Here is an 18,939-nt window from a genome sequence, read left to right as displayed (position 1 = left end):
GGTGCACTTCTCCTGTCCCCCCCCAGTTGTGACGACTGAAAATGTCTCTAGACATTGCCAAACATTACCCCTTGCTTCTCACACGTACCCTCTAGTTAAGAACCACTGATTTAAGACCTCTGAAGGTGAAATGCATGGTGAAGAAAATGGGAAAATAAGGAGAAAAGACTAGTTTGAGAAGAAGTTCCCGATATATGGTCTAAATAAATGAAAAAGGGGACTGAACGAGCAGATCCAGGGGAAAGGAAGCATGTGAACAAACCTTAAGGAAAAGAACGAAATTACTAATAAAAGAAAGCATTTATTTGGACAAAGGATCCACTAAGGAATGTTCCCGAATGGAACAAAAAATGAGGCCCGGCCTTGACAGGATCCTTTCTAGCTGCAGAGTGTCTGTGGGCAAAGCTGTGTGCGTCCATGTGACCAGGCCCCAGGCCCGGCTGAGGGGTTTAGGTGCAGACGGGCTTTGGGAGAATGGTCAGTGTGGTCAGGAGCACAAGCCATGACAGTTGTCCAACAGATGCTGAGGGTCTCCAAATGGAACGGGGAACACACGTATGTAACCTCACCTGCCCAACAGTTCACCAAAGAACATTTTCCCCTAAATTGAGAGGTATAGAGAAAGCATGCCAAGTGCCCTGGGCTAGCCATTCATGGGATCGTCTGTGTGTCTTCTCAGCTCCCTGAGACTTTACCGAGAAAGGCAAAACAGAGACCCTAAGGACAAATCCGCTGCACATTATGTACAAAACCTCTTCCAGTTTTCCACTAGTTCTTTTTTTTTGGACAGGATGCAAATGGTTTAGCTTTCCCATAGAAAAGGTTTTTTTGAGTTGGTAACAGAAGAATCGAGGGCATCATTTCTGTTGTTTTTTGTTTGGTGTCTTAGAGATAACCCAGTGGGAAATGGAGTGGACCTCATTATCTGTCCTGTGATTAGAAATTCTCTTGGTCATAGACATTCATTTTCCACATAGGTATTCAACTTAAAGCACAAGCCAGTCAGGGCACCTGGGTGGCACAGTCTGTTAAGCTTTTGACTCTTTGTTTCAGCTCAGGTCATGATCTTAGGTTGTGATCTTAGGGTCTTGGGATCAAGCCCCGTGATGAGCTCCACACTCAGCAGAGTCTGCTTAAAATTCTCTCTCCCTCTCCTTCTGCCCCTCCTCCCTGCTCTCTTTCTCTAAATTAAATAAATAAATCTTTCAAAAAATAAAGCACTTTCTTATGTGCTTTTCCTTGCATACTTGCTCAGCTTCCCACAATAGACACCCACCACCACCACCAACACCCTTTGGACAGAGGTGGAGCCAGCCCCATGCTGCCTGCTTCTGTTTACCCCAATATCCTCACATAGTCTCTCCTATCCTTAGCTAATCATAGGAGTGAAGGGAGGAACCAACTCTGATTAGAGGTCCTAATTTCTTTTTTTTTTAAATGATTTTTTATTATATTATGTTAGTCACCATACAGTACATCCCTGGATTCCGATGTAAAGTTTGATGCTCCATTAGTTGCATATAACACCCAGTGCACCATGCAATATGTGCCCTCCTTACCACCCATCACCAGTCTATCCCATTCCCCCACCCTCCTCCCCTCTGAAGTTAGAGGTCCTAATTTCTTGCTCCCTGCTGTGGTTGTGTGGCTGGAGAGACTACTGTGGCCTCTTCTGTTCGTACAACTGGGGCTTCTACAACTCAGCAGTAAGCACAAAGCTGATGGATTTATCCATATATCTGATTACCTGCCTATCCATTCATCCATCCATCCATCCATCCATCCACCATCCAAACATCCATGCATCCACCCACGCACCCATCCATTCATTCAAACATCCAAACATTCATCCATCTAAATATCCATCCATCCATCTATCCATTCATCCCTCCATACATCCATTCTTCCATTTATCCATCTATCTATCCACCATCCAAATATCCATGCATCCATCCATCCATTCAAACATCCATCCATCCGCCAATCCACCAATCCATCCATCCATCCATCCATCCAACCATCCATCCATCCATCCATGGATCCATCCATCCATCCAACCATCCATCCATCCATCCAACCATCCATCCATCCATGGATCCATCCATCCATCCATCCAACCATCCATCCATCCATCCATCCATCCATCCATCCATCCACGCATCCATCCATCCATCCATCCATGGATCCGTCCATCCATGCATCCATCCATCCATCCCTCCATCCATCCATCCAAACATCCAACCATCCATCCACACATCCATCCATCCACCCATCCATCCATCCATCCATGGATCCGTCCATCCATCCATCCATCCAACCATCCATCCACGCATTCATCCATCCATCCATCCATCCATCCATCCATCCATCCATCCATCCATGGATCCGTCCATCCATCCATCCATCCATCCATGGATTCCATCCATCCATCCATCCATCCATCCATCCATCCACCTAAACATCCATCCATCCATCTATCCAACATTTGTTTAGTGCCCACACCTTGCCAGGTGCTGTGGAAAAGAGGAAAAGGAGACACGAGATTATTTCTCAATTTGCTTAGAGTCTCTGGGAGTATACATTTATAAACAGAAAACCTTGAATTACATTTTGGTAAGCACTGCACTACATATATGAATTGAATAAATAATAGTTGGAACTGGAATGTGCCCTGTTGTGTGAGATCATGATGGGCACCCTAGAAGTCTTAGCCATCACTGCATCACTCTGGTAGCCCCATGGCTTCAGGAAGCAAACATAGACTGTGTCCATCTACGTCTGTGATGGGGATATGGAAACACCTTGCTCTCTGTTCTTCAGCATTCTCCACAGACACATGTCCCAGGACTTACAACTTGCACAATGACTTCCTCGCACTGAGCAGTAAGACCCACTGAACGGCTTTCATAACCGTGCTACAAGAAATTATGGGAGCAATGGCAGTGGTGGAGAAGAAGTATTTACCCAAAGAGGATTTGAAATTGTACGTAGAAAAGTGAAATTGAATATGCTTTGGCATTTCTGAAACTTGACTAAATCTTCAATGAGCTTTGGGTCCTTGAAGCTATCCTGACCTCGTCTTTTTGATTATCTTTCTTCTAGATATCGAGAGTCCTCATCAAAGACATGTTGACAAACCCAATATGAAAAAGGAAAGAAAATGAGTTGTTCAAAATTAGGATTCAGAAGCGCAACCCAAGTACTCCAAATGGTTTTGAAACAGTGAAGAGCTCTTTTCTCATCAATTCACAGTCCTATTTCCCTTGATGTTTGTAGTTAAAGGACAAGATCATTCATTTTTAATTTATTCCAAAGGACATGAGTGCCCAGGTCACATGCTTTCTGGAAGACCATCTCTTACGTATGCTCAGCTTAGTGGTTAAGCACTCAGGACCCCAAAACAGACAAGGTGCGGATCTAGCCATGCCACTTCCCAGCCGTGTGAACTTGGATGAGTTTCATGGCCACTCTGTGCTCCAGTCTTCTCTATATAAAACAAGGAGACTAATGTCCCCACTGTATAGATGACAACAATGATGTGAGTTCCTATTTGTAGGCACTTAACCCAGGGCCTGGTCCTTGGAAAATGCTACATACTAGTGTTTGCTCAATAAAACTTGACGTTCCCACAATGCTCTCTCGTCACTCCCTATGGGATGACTTCCTTCTTCTGAATATCATCCTTTGTGTATGTCAACCACAGCAACCTGGAAGCATTGTTCCAGGAGTACCTAATTTTCTCTCCTTTGCTCTAGAAAAACTATTGAAGGTCAGGGGAACAGACCTGGCTTCTTCTAGAAAGTAATCACAGTCTACCAATTCTTTCTTGCTTGTCTTCAGCAGGCTGAAGTCATGGGTATCTCTTATTTTCTGCTCTTAATTACAGGGAATATGGCTGAGCACCCTAATTTCAAGGCCCCTGCCCATGGACTGTCAGTTTCTATGCACCTCCTAAATCAGCCTTGGAAGATGGGTGGATCGGGGGTCAAACCAGGTGGGGGGGATGCAAACATGTTAGAAAGGGTCAGAATTACCACATCTTTTTATTTCCTTGGACCCATAAGTAAATGGGGAGCAATAATAGTACATCGGTTCCTAAGGTTTCTCTGGAGCAGTGGTTCTCAAACAGGGGTGATTTCATCTTTCAGAGGACATTTGGCAGTATCTGGAGACATTTTTGGTTGTTACAACTGGGGGAGGTGGGGCTACTGGCATTGAGTGGGTGTAGGTCAGGGGATCCTGCCGTATGTCCTACAACACACAGACACTTTTCCCTAACAAAGAATGGTCTGATCCCCAGAGTCAACGGTGGTGAGGTTGAGCAACTCGGCACAGAATTAAGAGAAGGCAACTTCTCAGCCTGCCTGATGCCTTTCCATTACAACGTCAGAACCGAAGGGTCTCAAGCACCTGCCTTCTCATTACACAGGTGGGACGGGGAGCAGAAGATCACCGTGCAAGGATGCAGACAGCCCGGAGCCAAGACCCCGAGTCAGCCCCGGGCTTCTCTACTATACTCTGTGCTGTGTCCAATGCCAGCCCGGCCACGGCGTCACAGGATGGGAGCGGGTAAGCCAGAGACATTCCAGCTGGGCTTTGCCTCCCGCCAGCCCTGTGGCCTCGGCTGCTTTCTTAACCCAGCTTTGCTTCATGTGTCTTTTTTATTATTATCATACGGGGATTAAGAGCTGTACTTTCTCATAAGGTTTTTTATTAAAAGGGATGACGGTGGCAAAGTGCCTGATGCATTGTAAGCACCTGGTTAATGTTGACTGTCCTTCTCATTAATAAGCAATGATGAAACCTAATTGTCACCTGACATGCAAACCGGAACCCTTCTCAGCAACAGCGCGGGATCTGACGGAGCCTGGTGGTGGGGGCTCCCTGTCATCCTCCTGGTCCAGAACCTGTCAGGGGCCCTGCAGAAGGAGCTGTCCAGGCTCATCTAAGGCAGCGATGGGCACCAAGGGCCCTTCTCTGCCGTCTACTCCTTCAAGCCACATGGTCTTCGTTGAAACGTGGAAGGGACCGATGAGGCTGTTTGAAACAATGCCAGCCAGCCGTGTCTGTGTGAATGACATGCTCAAGCCTAACCTGACTTGGTCTAGGTGGGCAGGTTGGGCCTCAGAGGGGGGCCACGGTGCGCCTGGGGGCCAGGATTCCCCAACAAGAACCAGAGCCTGGCTGAAGGTCAAGTGGAGATCACGGAGGGAGGACGGAGGAGGAGGGAGGAAGAGAAGTGGGGCCAGGGCGGGCCGGGCCCTGAGGTGTGTGAGGATGGCCCTAAATAAGCATGCAGGGGCGTTTTCTGAGTCACAAGAATTCCCAAAATATAATCTCTAGTGTACGCCGTGGCATTTTTATTTCCCTGTCAATTGCACACTCTGCGTAAGGAAAGCCAACTCATTTGCAGGAATACAGAATCACCTTTCCAAACGAGCTTTATTAGTTTACTATTATTATTTTTTTTTATTGTGGAGAATAATTAGCTTGAGCGCCTTTTAATTTGTTCCCATTAAGATGTTTGCATAGCAGCAATTAGAGCCTGGCGGGCTCCCTGCATTCTCTGTGAGCAGGGGCCTCTCTCCGCTGTGAGCTGGCTTTGGGGGGAAACGTAATCAATTATTGTGGCCTTTGCCACGTGGAGCCCAAGGAGAAAGGGAAGGAAATTTCTGTGACTCTGTGGTACTGGTTGTAGAATAATCAGATGATAAATGCCTTTTATACAAATAAGGTTAAAGAGAAAAAGAAAACCTCAAACCCACCTACCTGAAAACAGGATTTGTAATGATGTCAGAGGACATCGAAATTGATAAATGTTTCTGCCGAAGGACGGAGAGACTGTTCTGAAAGGCTCGCCAGGGAGTGGGTCTCTCGCACTGCAACTGGCCCCCGGTGATACTGAGGGTCCTGTTTACAGGAGGGACTGAAGCCACTTCTTGCTGTCAGAGCTGAATCAACTGTTTCTGGGTTGAATTTTTATCTCAACCGTGGGAATAACTGGATAGGAGTGTTTGCTGGGACCTTCACTGAAAACCCTGGCCAGGCTCAGGGTCATGGCAGTGCAGGCTCCGGGGGGCTTCCTGGAGGATGAACTCAGGGGTGAGGCCCCTGATGAGCGGCTGGATCATTCTTTGGGTTCTTCTGTTCGTGGGTTCTGGACATGGACCAGGATGGGGCAAGAGAAGCGCCTGGATGCAAATTTAAGGTGATGCCATCTCTCAGAGTCATGCCAGCATGCAGGGTCAGCCTTCCCTGATCCCGAGAGTGAGCGCCTCCTAAGACTTTTTGGAAAATGCCTCGCTGTCTCAGGAGAGAGTCACCCCTGCTGGACTCCCAGACTGATGGATTGAGACAACTGGCTGGGAAGAAAGACTTAGTGGTGACTTCTCTCCCGACCTAAACCAGCACTTCACTATCGTCTTGGGAACAGGTTATTCTGGCTAACCCTCTGGTTTGAGCACCACTGGCTTCTAGAAGTACCTCTTGTGACTGCCCTGGAGCCCCATGAACGGCTCCCTTGGGGGCGGCTCTGATGGGGAGGGGCAGGAGGATAAAAGGAGTGGGTGAGGGCAGCACTGACACTCATGGGAGGGACCCCCGGCCACTGAATGTGTCCAGTGTCATGTAAGCAGTCCCGGACCATGGATGGTGTCCCCTCTGGCTCAAAGTCCCCTGAGGTTCAACCTCCCCGCCCCCAACACACACAGCATCACCCGCTGTCCAGGAACCCTGACCCGTCTCTAACCGTATCACCTGTCAAACCAAGAGCATGGTGACCTCCCCACAGGCCGACCATGGACTCTGCAGCGGCACCTCCATTTGCTCCTGGCTCCTGCATTTACCAGCAGCCTTGCCTCAAGCAGGTTACCTAACTTCTGCACGCCACACTTCCCTCAATAAAACCGGATTAGTAACGAGAATTCCTACTCCTAGGTTTGTGCAAAGGATTTAATGAGGTAACACAAGAAAATGCTTGGCACCACGCCGTGCTGGTACGTAGCTTATGCTCAATAAATACCAGCCTTACTCCGATCAGTTTAACCCTGGTAAGCTCAGCCCTCTGCCAAAAAGCACTGTGATCATTTCTGCGCTGATCGGTGGTGAGAGAAGCAGACCCCACTGTTCATCCCAGCACGTGCCTGGCTCTTGGCACAGGGGCAGGGCTGTGTTCTGGGCTTAGCGGAGGCTACTTTCCTGCCCTCGCCTCTGTTCTGCACACCTTCCGTGGCATTTCTCAGAGTTACTTTTTACTTACTGACTTCTACGTGCTCGTTGCCTCACACATTTTATCTCAAGTCCTCTTGCCAACCATGCAAAGGAGGGATCATTGTACCCACTTCACAGATGAGAAACCGGGGCTTTGCGAGTTTCAGTAAAAGGCTTCAATTCACACAGACGGTAAGTGCTGGTGACAGGGTAGAAACCAACCCCCTGATGCCAACCCCGTGGGCTCCCTGCCCTCCCCACGCACCCACCCGTGACCCACACCCTCTGCTCAGGCCTGTCTTTCTGGTGTCCCTATCAAAGACAGCTCATAGAAAAGGACCTGATGGTCAAGCACACAGGATTCCTTCTGGAGTGAGGTTGATGCTGAAACATCAGCTGAAGCTTCCAGGTGAAGGAATAAAGGTCGCTTGTAGAAGCTGAGTCCCAGTTAGCAAGATAAGAAATTTGCAGGTATCTGGAAACATTCTGTGTCAGATTGAAGTATTGTTGCGGGGAGGGGAGGGGAGGGGAGGAAAAAGCATCACAACTTGCACTTTTAGGTGTCTCTTATTTTAATTTCTATTTTTAGGCTGTGTTTTATGATGCATATGCCATAGTTACATCAGTAGAACAGTGCAGGCATGTCATTTATAAGTACATAGCTATGCCTAGGTTTTGAGGCATGCTAATTAAGTTTTATTTGTATGTCACATGATTAAAAGAGTTTGGAAATGACTCTCCACTTTCAGAAGTTCCTGTTCCACCTACAAAAAGCTTTGTCCAATGTACATTATAGGGAGAAATCCCAGTGGGTTCTCTAAGGCATGCGGATTTTTAATGCTAGCCTCTGTGAGCGTTCATGTGCACGTGTGTGTGTGTACGCGTGTGCGTGTGTGTGTGAGTGTGAGAGAGAGCGAGGGAGAGAGAGAGAGAGAAAGCTCAAGAGAGGAAAAAGCTTTTATTTTTCTTGAGAGAGGCTGCTTGACAGTATAAGTGCTTTGAATCAGGAGTGCTGTGAGGACATATGTCCCTGATGGGAGTGTAGCCAGGGTTCAAGTCTTATGGGAAGATAGCATTCTCCACTTCCCAGGGGTTCCTTTGAGAGCTGGGGGCTGGCAGTCTTGGCCCAAGCCATCTCACCCCTCTGTGCGAATCCGGGCATTTGCAGTTCCTCTGGTTACAGATTTCACCAGAGACTCTCATTCAAACCAACCTGGTTAACCCTAAAATTGCTTAAGGGGGCGGCCGGTATGTGGTGGGTAGCTTAGCTAAGACACTGCTGGGTTCATCGGGTAAGAGAGAACACCCAAACCACAGGGTGGGTGAGTACATCCAAATCACACCAGGGCAGAAGACTCTCTTCTGCTCCATATACATTGTTCTGCTTAATGTTTTCCCACAATGAAAGGGATTTAGCCTGTAAAGGGTTGTGGTGTCTGACCAATGAAAAGAGTAATTAAGGAGGATTAGGAGAGCTGTCTGTTAATCATGGAGACTCCCAGGTGGAATCTGCCATCTACGTACGTCCAGTGTCTGGAAAACCCTAAGAGACAGGAGCCAAGCAGATCCAGCTCCTGGTTCTAACTCAGGTACTGACCAGCTGCGACACCTTGGAAAAGTGAATGTCTCTGGGGCCCTAAGGCTGAGCGATGTCTAAGATCACTCCAGCCAACGTATACAGTATATAGAATGTGTTACATGTTATGTGCTATGTATCGTATGTTATACATACAGGTGTATTTAGAGAGTTATACAGTTACCCAGTTTCAAATGCCAACTGAAACCATAGAGAACTATCTAGATAGAACTATATACCCACACATAACCTAGGAAGCCTTATTCAGGACCCAGTCTTGTAGTTCATTTGTTATTTAAACAGATTCCTCTACCTTTCCAATTCGATGATCTCTTTGTTTTGAACACAACCCATGTGGAAGCGGGAAGTGTGATGGAGGCATAGCTTCTTTTTTTAAAAATATGAAGCAATGACACAGGATGATTGACAGCCAGACAGAATTTCCATTGTTGGCATTTGTACGTCTTTACATGACCCTCCCCCCTTCACAGTCCTCATATTTGTTTAAGGTTGTTTAATAATTGCTCCTCTGCTCTAGAACTTTGGGAATAATAGCCCATCTGATCTTTGTCAACAAACAGTAGGTTCAATAATAATGATGTGGGAGCTCGAGTTTCTCTTCACACCTGCCATGGCCTATGTAATGTCATTTTCCCCTGTTCCCGCCACATTATATAAACCAGCCTATAAAGGGCTGGGACAGGAGAGGACTCCCGAAGCATAGAGCTATTTTTCCTTCCTCCCAGGCCCTCCAGACCCTTGGATGGGTTTTATACATAAATGCAGTTTCAGATTTTTACAAATTATGCTCTTGCAAAGTGGGTGAGTGTCAAGTCCAGTAACTGCTGGGAAGGGGATGCGGCTGCCCAGACGCTGCTTGCACATGGTGTGAAATGGGGGGCTCGGTGCACAGAGTTCAAAGTGCAGCAGAAGCTATGTGATAAAGGGCAGCCAAGTGCGGTTGGTGTTAAAACTGCTCCCGGAAGAAAAAAAATGGCCCCCAAACCAATGTATTTCAGTTTATCTCCATTCCCCTTCGCACATTTTGAGGCTAAAATAGAAAATAACCATTGAAGGACATGCATGCTATTTTTTTTTTTTTTTTTTTGCATTGCAAAAGGAAACAGCTTCTACCTTGAGCAATGAGAGAGCAGCTCTGACAACCTGTTTCACCTCCCCGACAAGACTCGCCCCAGGGTGGCCCGTGACCACAGAGTATCATGCAGTAGGTTCAGGATTCTAAGTGACTAGCTTGCTCTTTTAAACACACCCCTACCTGGCAAACTGACTACTGCAATAGTTTCTAGACATTTCTATAAGCTCTAATAATGAAAAAAGAATGTCTGAAATCTTCTATGTTCTCAGAAGAGCCACAGTGCTACTCAGGACTAACCCAGCCCTCAAGGAGGGGTAGAGACAGACGTTTGCTTTTGGAGCTCCCAGGCTATATGGGATTTCTCCCTTGTCTAAGATTTCACTCACCATCAGAGATCAGAGAAGGTTCTTTTTCGGAGTCACAGCCTCTGTGGAGGACATCCCAAACATGAGAAGTAAAAGTTGGACAGCTAGCAAGGAAGGTACAGTAGCAGCTTTGTGGAATGTCAGAGCCACACAACCCTTGCTTTCAATGGACCGGGTCTCAAGATTTGGTGAGTTGTGTCCTTGGTTCAGAATCAATTTAGCACGAGCTGCGAGTGGACCCAAAGGAGCATTCATTTCAAAATCAGCAGAGCCATGGGGCAAACCTGACAAGCCAACTGAGATTTCTGCTTTTGATGACCTTTTACATGCGGGCTCCTAAAATGCTCACTGTTTAGAAAGAAGACCACGTGAAGAAAGACCTAAGGACCATGGGCTGTGAGGACACAGGGCCACACCAAATCAAGGCTTCTCTAAGCGCACACCGATCTTACGACACAACAAAATGAAAGGTTTACATTATTTCTTACTTCAGGGAAAAACTGAATAAAGATTTCTTTTGTCTTAAGGAGGCATTGACTTGCAGGGAGACAACTTGGCATCCCGACTGAGGAAGTAGACAGGGTCCGTCCTTACGAAGCAGAAATAATCTATCACTTACAGAAATACAAGGTGTGGATAAGTGCTCGATCTCCGAGATCGAGGGTTATTATCTGGCTGTCATAGTTCCATCGAAGATAAAAATATTTTGCAGTAAAGGTAAGGAGAGCAACTTAAAAAGAAAAAAAAAAATGTTCCCCTCTAGAAATTTCGTAGAAAAGAATTCTCTTAAGAAAAAAAGTTGTGGGGGGCTGGGCCGTGGGGTTTTGAGAATTCAGAAGAGTCAGGGCTAGGAAAACTCGAACTATTTCCAGTTACTGACCCGGACATTAGCCCCAAGGCCAGGTGCGGTGGCTCTTGGAGAAGCAACACACCCATGGATGTGAGGCTTTCTGCGTTTCTTTTCTCACAGGAGAGGCAAGTGTGATTTCGCCTTCCACAAAGAACATAGGTGTGACTCCCTTGGCTCCCTGTAACCAACTCCTGGCCCTGCCCCACCCCATCTCCTGCCTCTTGCTGTCAGTAAACCAAGAATCAACATTTCCCCGCCCCAGCCTCAGCTTCCATCCACAACTTAAAGAATTCGGGGTTTCTCCATGTGTATTTTCAAAGCACTGTTGACACGGAAAGAAGTGGTGGGACAGATGGGACGGGATATCATGGGGAAGCAGTCCGTCTAGGAACTGCTTTTGCTGTCACAGGGGATGCTGCATGGGGGTCCCACCACCTCCCCTCTGCTTTTCTCTGCTTTTAGGACAGGACAGAGAGGACTGCTCTGTTCCAGGCACTTTCCAGCCAGAGGCTTTGCGACATGGGTCTGGCCTGCAAGATCTACAAGGGGAAGTTTGCAGAGACGGGCTTCCTTTCCTGAAGCAAAAGACAGAGCCTCACAAGGAGAAGGGGTTGAGGCCTCGCATCGCCTCCCTGCCCAGACAGATCTGAGGTTCAGGCCAAAACAGAGGCGCATCCAGGCCCCACCGAAACAGCCGTGGGTCCATACTCCTGAACTGCCTGCCGCAGGAGACAGGCCAATCCCAGCTGCCCAAGCCGCTAGAGTCAGATTTTCCAAAATGTGCGGCCCAAGGAATTCTCACTGATAAGCCCTAGCATGAGCTTTACACGTTATGTCACTGTGGTAAAATGCATCGTTGCAATCATCTTGGATCCATGGTTTAGTTCTCTCTCTTAGCTCCTCTCTCCCTTCTGGGCCATCATTCCGTGTTATCAGGAGACTAGAGGGGAAGAAGAAGGGAGAGCGAGAGATTTGCAAAGCTAAGAGAGTATGAGAGTGTGTCTCTCCGACAAAGGCGGGGGGGGGGGCGGCAATCCAGAGGAGGGACCAGTGGACTTTCCCAGCATGCCAAAGGTTACTTGAAGTTTTGAGTTCTGTTTCATGTACAAGGAACCACCCATAATTCTCCTAAAGCACTCCCCAATTACGTTCAGGGTCTGCAAAGCTCTTAAAGGAAATGCTCCCTTTTGACGGCTCTGGGCCATCATAGTTATGACATTTTTTTGGCAGGGAAGGGACAGGCCAGGAAAGACTCCTTGCCTAAGGCTTATTTTACTCAGCAAGAAAGGCTAACGCCCGGGATTGGTGGCACCAAGGAGGAGGGATGGGGGAACTCAAGGAGCCAGAATGGCCGGGAACGTGTTTTGCAGATTGTCATATCTGCTCAGGTGCCAGAGCAGCTTCTGGAGAATTCTCTAAAGAGTGGGAATTAGAAAGATTTTTTTTTTGAGCCAATGTGAGAAAATACTTCGTGGGTGTGAAATGGTAGGATGACTGTGTCCTATCAGGAAGTAAACTAACAATAATAATAAAAAGTCCCTTCATGTTGTGAGGCTAGGAACAGTGTGCTGTGCTCGACGGTAGCTCTCTGACGCGTGCAAAGATTTCGAACAGGAACTCTGTAACTCGGAGGCAGGCACATCTGGAACAACACCAGAGCCTTTTGTAGAACCCGAGTGAGACACAGAGACATTTAATGACTCATCTAGGTCACTGGGAAGCTACCTGAGAAACTGAAAATGAGCTCAAGTTTCCTGTGCAGGCCTCTGTCCCCTCCCCCAAACAGAGGAGCGGCCCGCGCACCTGAAAATAAAGCACACGACCAGAAATGTCGTGAGAAGCACGGAAACAGGCAGCCTCTCAGCGGCCCGGAGGACTTGCGGGTGGTTCTAGGGCGAAAGGGCCTTTTCATAAGAAGGACCTGGAGGAAAAGCAAGCTGCACCAGGACTCTCAAGGAGGAGAAACACCCGTCAAGATGGATGTTGCAACACGTGCCGATTGGCTACACTTGTTCAGGTGAATTCTGTAAAGGACCCAGGTTCTTCTTCGGTCCCCTTTGTGGTACTTCTGAGTAAAGCAAGGGCGACATGCCGCTGAAAAGAAAGCCATCAGGCTGACTTAACACCTCCCACGCCCCCTGGGGTTCCTGCCACTTGACCTTTGCCCAGGCTGTACTGCCTTACGTTCCCCACCTAGACCACCCTTCCCTCGCCTCTGGGTTCCCACCCTCCGCCCCTTCCCCATCCCCAGCTCCCGTGTCACTTTCTCCAGGGAGCCTCCCCCAGCGTCCTCCAGGATGCAGGGACCTCTCCTTTCCCAGAGCGTCATCTGAGATAACCGAACGTGGACAGCCAAGGCTAGTATTTCCAGCCCATTTCTGTGGTTTTGCTAAGCACTTGACACAGGTCCCTTAATTCAGGCCACATAGCGACTGTCACAAGAGGTACCACCGTCCATGTTTTATAGACTAGGAAACCTAGGCTCACTAGAGAAGCTGCTTGGCTGAAGTCAGAAAACTGGAAAAGAGAAGTCCATCATCACTGGGCTGTCCGTGGGGGCTCCACGATCACCCCTTGCCTCCCCCGCTTCTTCTAGTGCTCCTTGCTCCCATGACCCCCGGGCTCTCTCCTCTACCCCAACGCCCAGCCAAGCCCTGGCTGCTCTCATGAAGTCTCTGTGCGTGGAGGCCTTGGAACCTTCCTCTGCCCTCACATCAGATACAAACTTGCCTTCTCAGTAATGGGGCAAGCCTTTTCGAGCACACATTTCAGGTCTATTTCAAGGGAACAAAGGAATCTCCCGGCTACTAATTTCTTTCCAAAAGCTCAAAGGCTTCTTGGGGCTCAGCTCCCAGATCAGCAGCGTTTCTGCAGATGCTTCTGCTATTGGCTGCTCGCTGGGGCAGCACTTGTGTGTGAGCAGGTGTGGGCCCTTCTGCAGCCCGCCACTCCCCATCCCTCCGCCCGCCTGCCCTGGTGGTGTGCGTCTTGGAAGGATTCTGAAATACAGGGACAGTCCCGCGGCAGGGAGCAGAACCAAGGCGTGGCTCCTTTTGGGGACGGCTCTCTGCTCTTTTAAAGCTTAAACATTTCAGAATTGCTTTGTCATTTTCAAAGGTTTGTTAGCGTGCAAAGCAACGACATGGCGAAGGGTATGAGTTTAGATGGATTTTTAGCACCTTTTTTTTTTTCTCAGTTTCAGAATGTGTGGGCAGTTTCCAGAGGCGAGGCTCCATTTTGTACAGAGGAGGCTGGGGTCTGATTCTTCAGCGTCCGGGAGTGCAGCGGGGAAGGGCACAGCTTCCAGAGGGAGTCAGATCTGCTACGATGCATGTCGTGGGCTGACCCGAGTCCCCTCCAAAATTCATATGTTGAAGTCCTAACTCCTAGCACTCAGACTATGACGGTATTTGGAGATGGGTGTTTTACAAAGGTGGTGGCTAAATGAGATCATTGGGGTGGGTCCTCATGCCATGCGTTGTCCGGTGTCCTTATAAGAAGGGGACACTGGACACAGACACGCGGGGAGGAAGACCACGGGAGGACACAGGGGGAAAGCCCACCACCCACAAGCCAAGGAGAGAGGCTCAGAAGAAACTGATCCTCTCGACACCTTGAAGCCTTCAACAAATAAAGCTACACGAGGATTCTCCAGGAGGCTTCTGGCCTCCAGCATCAGGAGACAAGGCATTTCTGATATTTAAGTCCCACCCCCCCGCCCAGTCTGGGGTACTGTGTTACAGCAGCCCTAGAAAAACCAGACCGATTTCACGCGTTGCAAGCTACGGATGCCTAGTTTAATCTATGGCTCTCTGTGATCTGGACTGTTCCATGGAGCCAGAGTGATACTGTGCGTTCTGGCTTGTATTCTGCCATTCCGTTTGAAGGCCACCTCCCAGAAGCCAGTCGTGAGTCAGCCTCGCTGAGATTTCTACCTGTGGTTCTAGGAACTCAGAGGCATATTAGCATTCAGGCTTTGCATAGACCACTAAGCCACTTCTAAGAACAAGGCTACCTGAGGGATTTTGCAAAAGTGCGTCTGTGCCACCGCTTTTCCTTTCCGCACCTACCGCTGTGCCTCGGGCTGGCACCTTGCACCTCGTGTGAGGACGCGCGTGTGAGTTCTGCAAGAATGTCGCGTCGCCAACCACGCGTGTTCATGCCGGGCAATGTTCAATCACGTCTTACCTCATCCCCGAGGCAAATGAAGCGAGAGCGTGGCGCGGTGTGGTGGGAAGAGCGCGGTGCTCTCTGTGGTAGACCACAGTCACTTTGCATGCCCTCTTTCAGACCCTGGCCTGCCTCTCAGCGACAAGGGAACCAGGCCACACTTGGCCCCACAGCTCTCTCTCCCCGCCGTGTTTCACATGGGTACCTCGCCCAAAATGAGTTATGGGTTTCCTTCTGGGAGGATTGCACGGACTGATAAAGTACCATCCCAGGAAGAAAACAAGACGCCGTTTCCCCCTCTAGGTCCTAGCTGCAGCTGGGGAGGGAACACTCGCCATAAATTATACGAAGCAAGAAATGACCATGGGGCTGAGCACCGCTCGTGGCCGGTCTACGGGAATGGGGTCAAAACTCTGAGAGAGAACCATCTGTTGGAGGTGACCGTCTAGACACGACTCTCCCAGCAGCAGGCTCTCAGGCAGTGCCCAGGCGGCACCAAAAGCAATGACATTTTGCCACCCCTCCAGCGCCAGGGAATGTGATTGGCTGATCTGGAACGTGTCAACCCTCACCTTGTGGGTCACCTTGATAAAATTAACTGGGAAATTGCCAAGATTTCACTTGAAATTGAATCTCCATATGATATTATTAAATTAGAGATTATAAATCCCCTGAGTTCCTTTTCTGAGACTAAGGCGTAAGCAAGGCCTGCTTCCATTAGGCCTTCTGAGACTTGACTCGGGTGTCAGGGCTGTCTCCACACCTCTCCCTTGAAGGCCACCTGCCCCTTGTCCCTAACTTGGGGCCGCCCGGTGACCTCCGTGAGCACGAGCGCTTCGGCTCTGTGTCAGGTCCTGGCCCCGGTCTGTTTCCTGGCGTTTAAGCAGGTCCCCGTGTCCCTCCACCGTCCCTGCTGTCTGGCCGGTAAGGACCGCTTCGAAGGCAGCCCGGCACGACGCACAAAATCCAGTCTATTGCCCAGTGGACTGTTTTCCGATTTCCTGAAACTGCCTTCCTGAGTTGATAAACTAGGAAACAATAATGGCTTGGAGGGTACTGAAAGCAGAGCAAAGGCAGGAAGATGTTTCTGTCTGTTATTCTGCAAATATTGCTTCCTTTGCTTGCTAGTGGCCGGGAGGAAATGCAGCCGGGAGCGGTTCACAGCTTCTCACCAGTGACCAGCCTTTCAGCCCGGGGAGCCCGGCGCTGCTGCGAGGACGGTGACTCACGCACATCGCATGATTCAACTTCACTAAAATGTCCTCAGCTGCCAGGAAAGAAGCACTTGCAAACCCTCTAATTTGAAGCTTTGAATTGGTTAATGACTTGCTTTCTTCCCCTTCTCCTGAAATCCTCCCCCACCACCGTCAACACGCACACGCACAAGCGCGCACGCACACACACACAAACACACACACACACGCACACACACGCTTTGTCAAGTTTTTAAATTTCAGGGACCCGGAAACATAGAGGCTCTGTGGCATTCACAACAACATTTGTTGTGACAAAGTGGCTGGCAGCCTTGTGCATTCCCCTGCTCATTTGGCTGTATGAATAAATAATGAGTCACAGATGCTATTTGGGTGCGCGCGAGAGTGTGTAGCCAGAAAATTAATTACTCCCCCCGTCCCGTCCCACTCCACACCGGCTCTGCCAAACCAGCAAGCCGCATTTTGCAGGCGTTGGTCAGAGTGCGTGCCCTGACACACGGCCGTGCCTTCATGACATTTTTACGTTATTATTTTTGTTTGTTTAAGCACGGCCCTCTTTTCCCACCAGAGATACACAAAAGGCACACGCACACAACTACTCACACCCTCCGAGCCGGAACTCCGACTACAGCTTTGCACATTTCAAGAGGCCAGTTGCAAAACTGCAGACAGGTTTTCCACACTGGCTCTTCCTATTAAATGGAAGCGCACCATCTAATGACCCAGAGCCTCGACAACGCTTAGCTTAGGAAATTTCTTCATTGCTCTTTGAGAGAGAGACCTCTGTACATGACAACTTGGCGGTTTTTTTTTGTTTTTTTTTTCTCCCTTGAAAGACACTGGCTCCCTCTGTGCACAGCACGGCCCCATCCTGGTGGTTTTTCACCCAGACAAATCCGCCTGTCTCCTGGACTCTCTGCCTTCAGGGGACAACCGAGCTGCCACTTTGCCCCTGAAGTCCCCAGGCTGGTCTAACGTGTGTGTCTGGGAGCCCTGCCTCCTCCTCCGCCCCGCGCTGGCACCCGCCGTCCTGGCCGGCTGGGCATGAACCCCGGGGGCCGGCTGCAGCATGGGCCCCGCGGTGTGCTGAGCTCAGGACACTCGGCCCCCTCCCCCCAGTCCTTGCAGGCACGGGGGCAGAAAGAACAGCCAGGGAGCCTCTCGCAAGCTTTCTAACCTCTCCGACTTGACTCAGGAGCAGCCCAACTTACTTGCACTTGACAAAGTTCTCACACAGCCACCGAACACTTCAACAGCTTAGCTAAGTATTTATTAAAACATTGCTGAAGATCTGCCATCTGATGAATAAGTAATCCAATAGCCTTGTAATCATACACCCGAGTTGGAATTCCTTCCACCAAGCAGACAGGGACTCGGCCTGAGCTGCGTGCACCGGGCTACCATAGTGTTCTCTGCCACGCTGAGCCCAAGTAGGTATCAAAAGACCAGAACGTACTCACCTCTCATGAAGCACTGTGGGTACGAAGGAAATGACTCAAATATGCTGTCTGAAGCCATCGCTTCCTCCTGAAAATGCACCCTCTTCTGAAGGCAGGGGGTTCAATGATTTCTTTCACCTTGGGAGTGAAAACCAAGAAAGGTCACTGTTGTCACCTCACGCTCCACCATGGCTCCCTGCGTCTCATTCCCCCCCCCATACCTCTGGGGCTCCCTGAGCCCTCTGAAAAAATGTACCTTTGCGAAAACAAATATTCAAATTGTTCAAGATTTAAAAAAAAAAAAAAAAGCGGCGTCTTGGCTGTGGGTTGGTGATGCTTACCACTCTACGAAACCCTGTGGTTTGCAGGCAGTGTGATTCGTCCTGCTTGCTGACCACTATGCCGGGCGCAGTCTTCTGACACTGCCAGCCTCCCCAACTTGTGGTTCTGTGGTTGTTTATAAGGCCCAAAGAAGTTTTCACACAACCCAAATTACAAATTTAACTGTTCCCCTTTCCACAGCCCATCTTAATTGGTTCTTGCCAATCATGTGACTTCAGTGATGTCAATTTTTTTTTTTTTTTTTACTTTCTGAGCAAGGCCCTTCCTTCCCCCCACCTGCCCTTCCCCAGGCTGTGCAAGAAAATAGCTGAGGAGAGTTTGCAAGAGAGGGATCGTAGAGAAAAGTGACTCAGTCTCTTATTATATCGATGGTCTTTGCTGATTTAGGACAACTTGGGTCCTGTTGTTGTTATTTGTGGTTTTTGGAACTCCTGATTATTTTGATAACAATTTCACTGCTGCTTATTCAATTGTAATTCAACCCTGGCATCAGGCTGCTGCTCAGACAGGATGTGGATCCCATCACTTAAGACGCTGGGCATCCGCTCAGGAGAATCCAGCCCCTTTGGTAAAGACTGTAACAGCCTAAGTGAAACTATAAAAGGAAAAACAAAATAAAAGGAAATGTTTTGCAGAGCGTCTGACCCCTAAAAGGGTCTAACAACTTGCTGATACTGT

General features: G+C 48.9%; 1 protein-coding gene across 4 annotated transcripts in view; it reads right to left on the bottom strand.

Annotated features, from left to right (window-relative positions):
- Positions 1–18,421, bottom strand: part of RUNX1 (RUNX family transcription factor 1) — a 256,792-nt gene extending 238,371 nt beyond the window's left edge. For all 4 annotated transcript variants that reach the window (XM_034655825.1, XM_034655847.1, XM_034655831.1 and 1 more), the window contains exons 1-2: positions 18,261–18,421; positions 17,941–18,057 (exon numbers count right to left, since the gene is read on the bottom strand). In XM_034655825.1, the coding sequence (XP_034511716.1) occupies positions 17,941–17,998 (58 nt within the window). In that variant the 5' untranslated portion in view covers positions 17,999–18,057; positions 18,261–18,421. The remainder of the gene's footprint in view (positions 1–17,940; positions 18,058–18,260) is intronic.
- Between the last annotated feature and the right edge of the window lie 518 nt (positions 18,422–18,939).

This window comes from Ailuropoda melanoleuca, chromosome 1, assembly GCF_002007445.2.
Source record: "Ailuropoda melanoleuca isolate Jingjing chromosome 1, ASM200744v2, whole genome shotgun sequence".
Lineage (NCBI taxonomy): Eukaryota > Metazoa > Chordata > Mammalia > Carnivora > Ursidae > Ailuropoda > Ailuropoda melanoleuca.
This window is presented reverse-complemented; position numbering and strand designations above follow the sequence as displayed.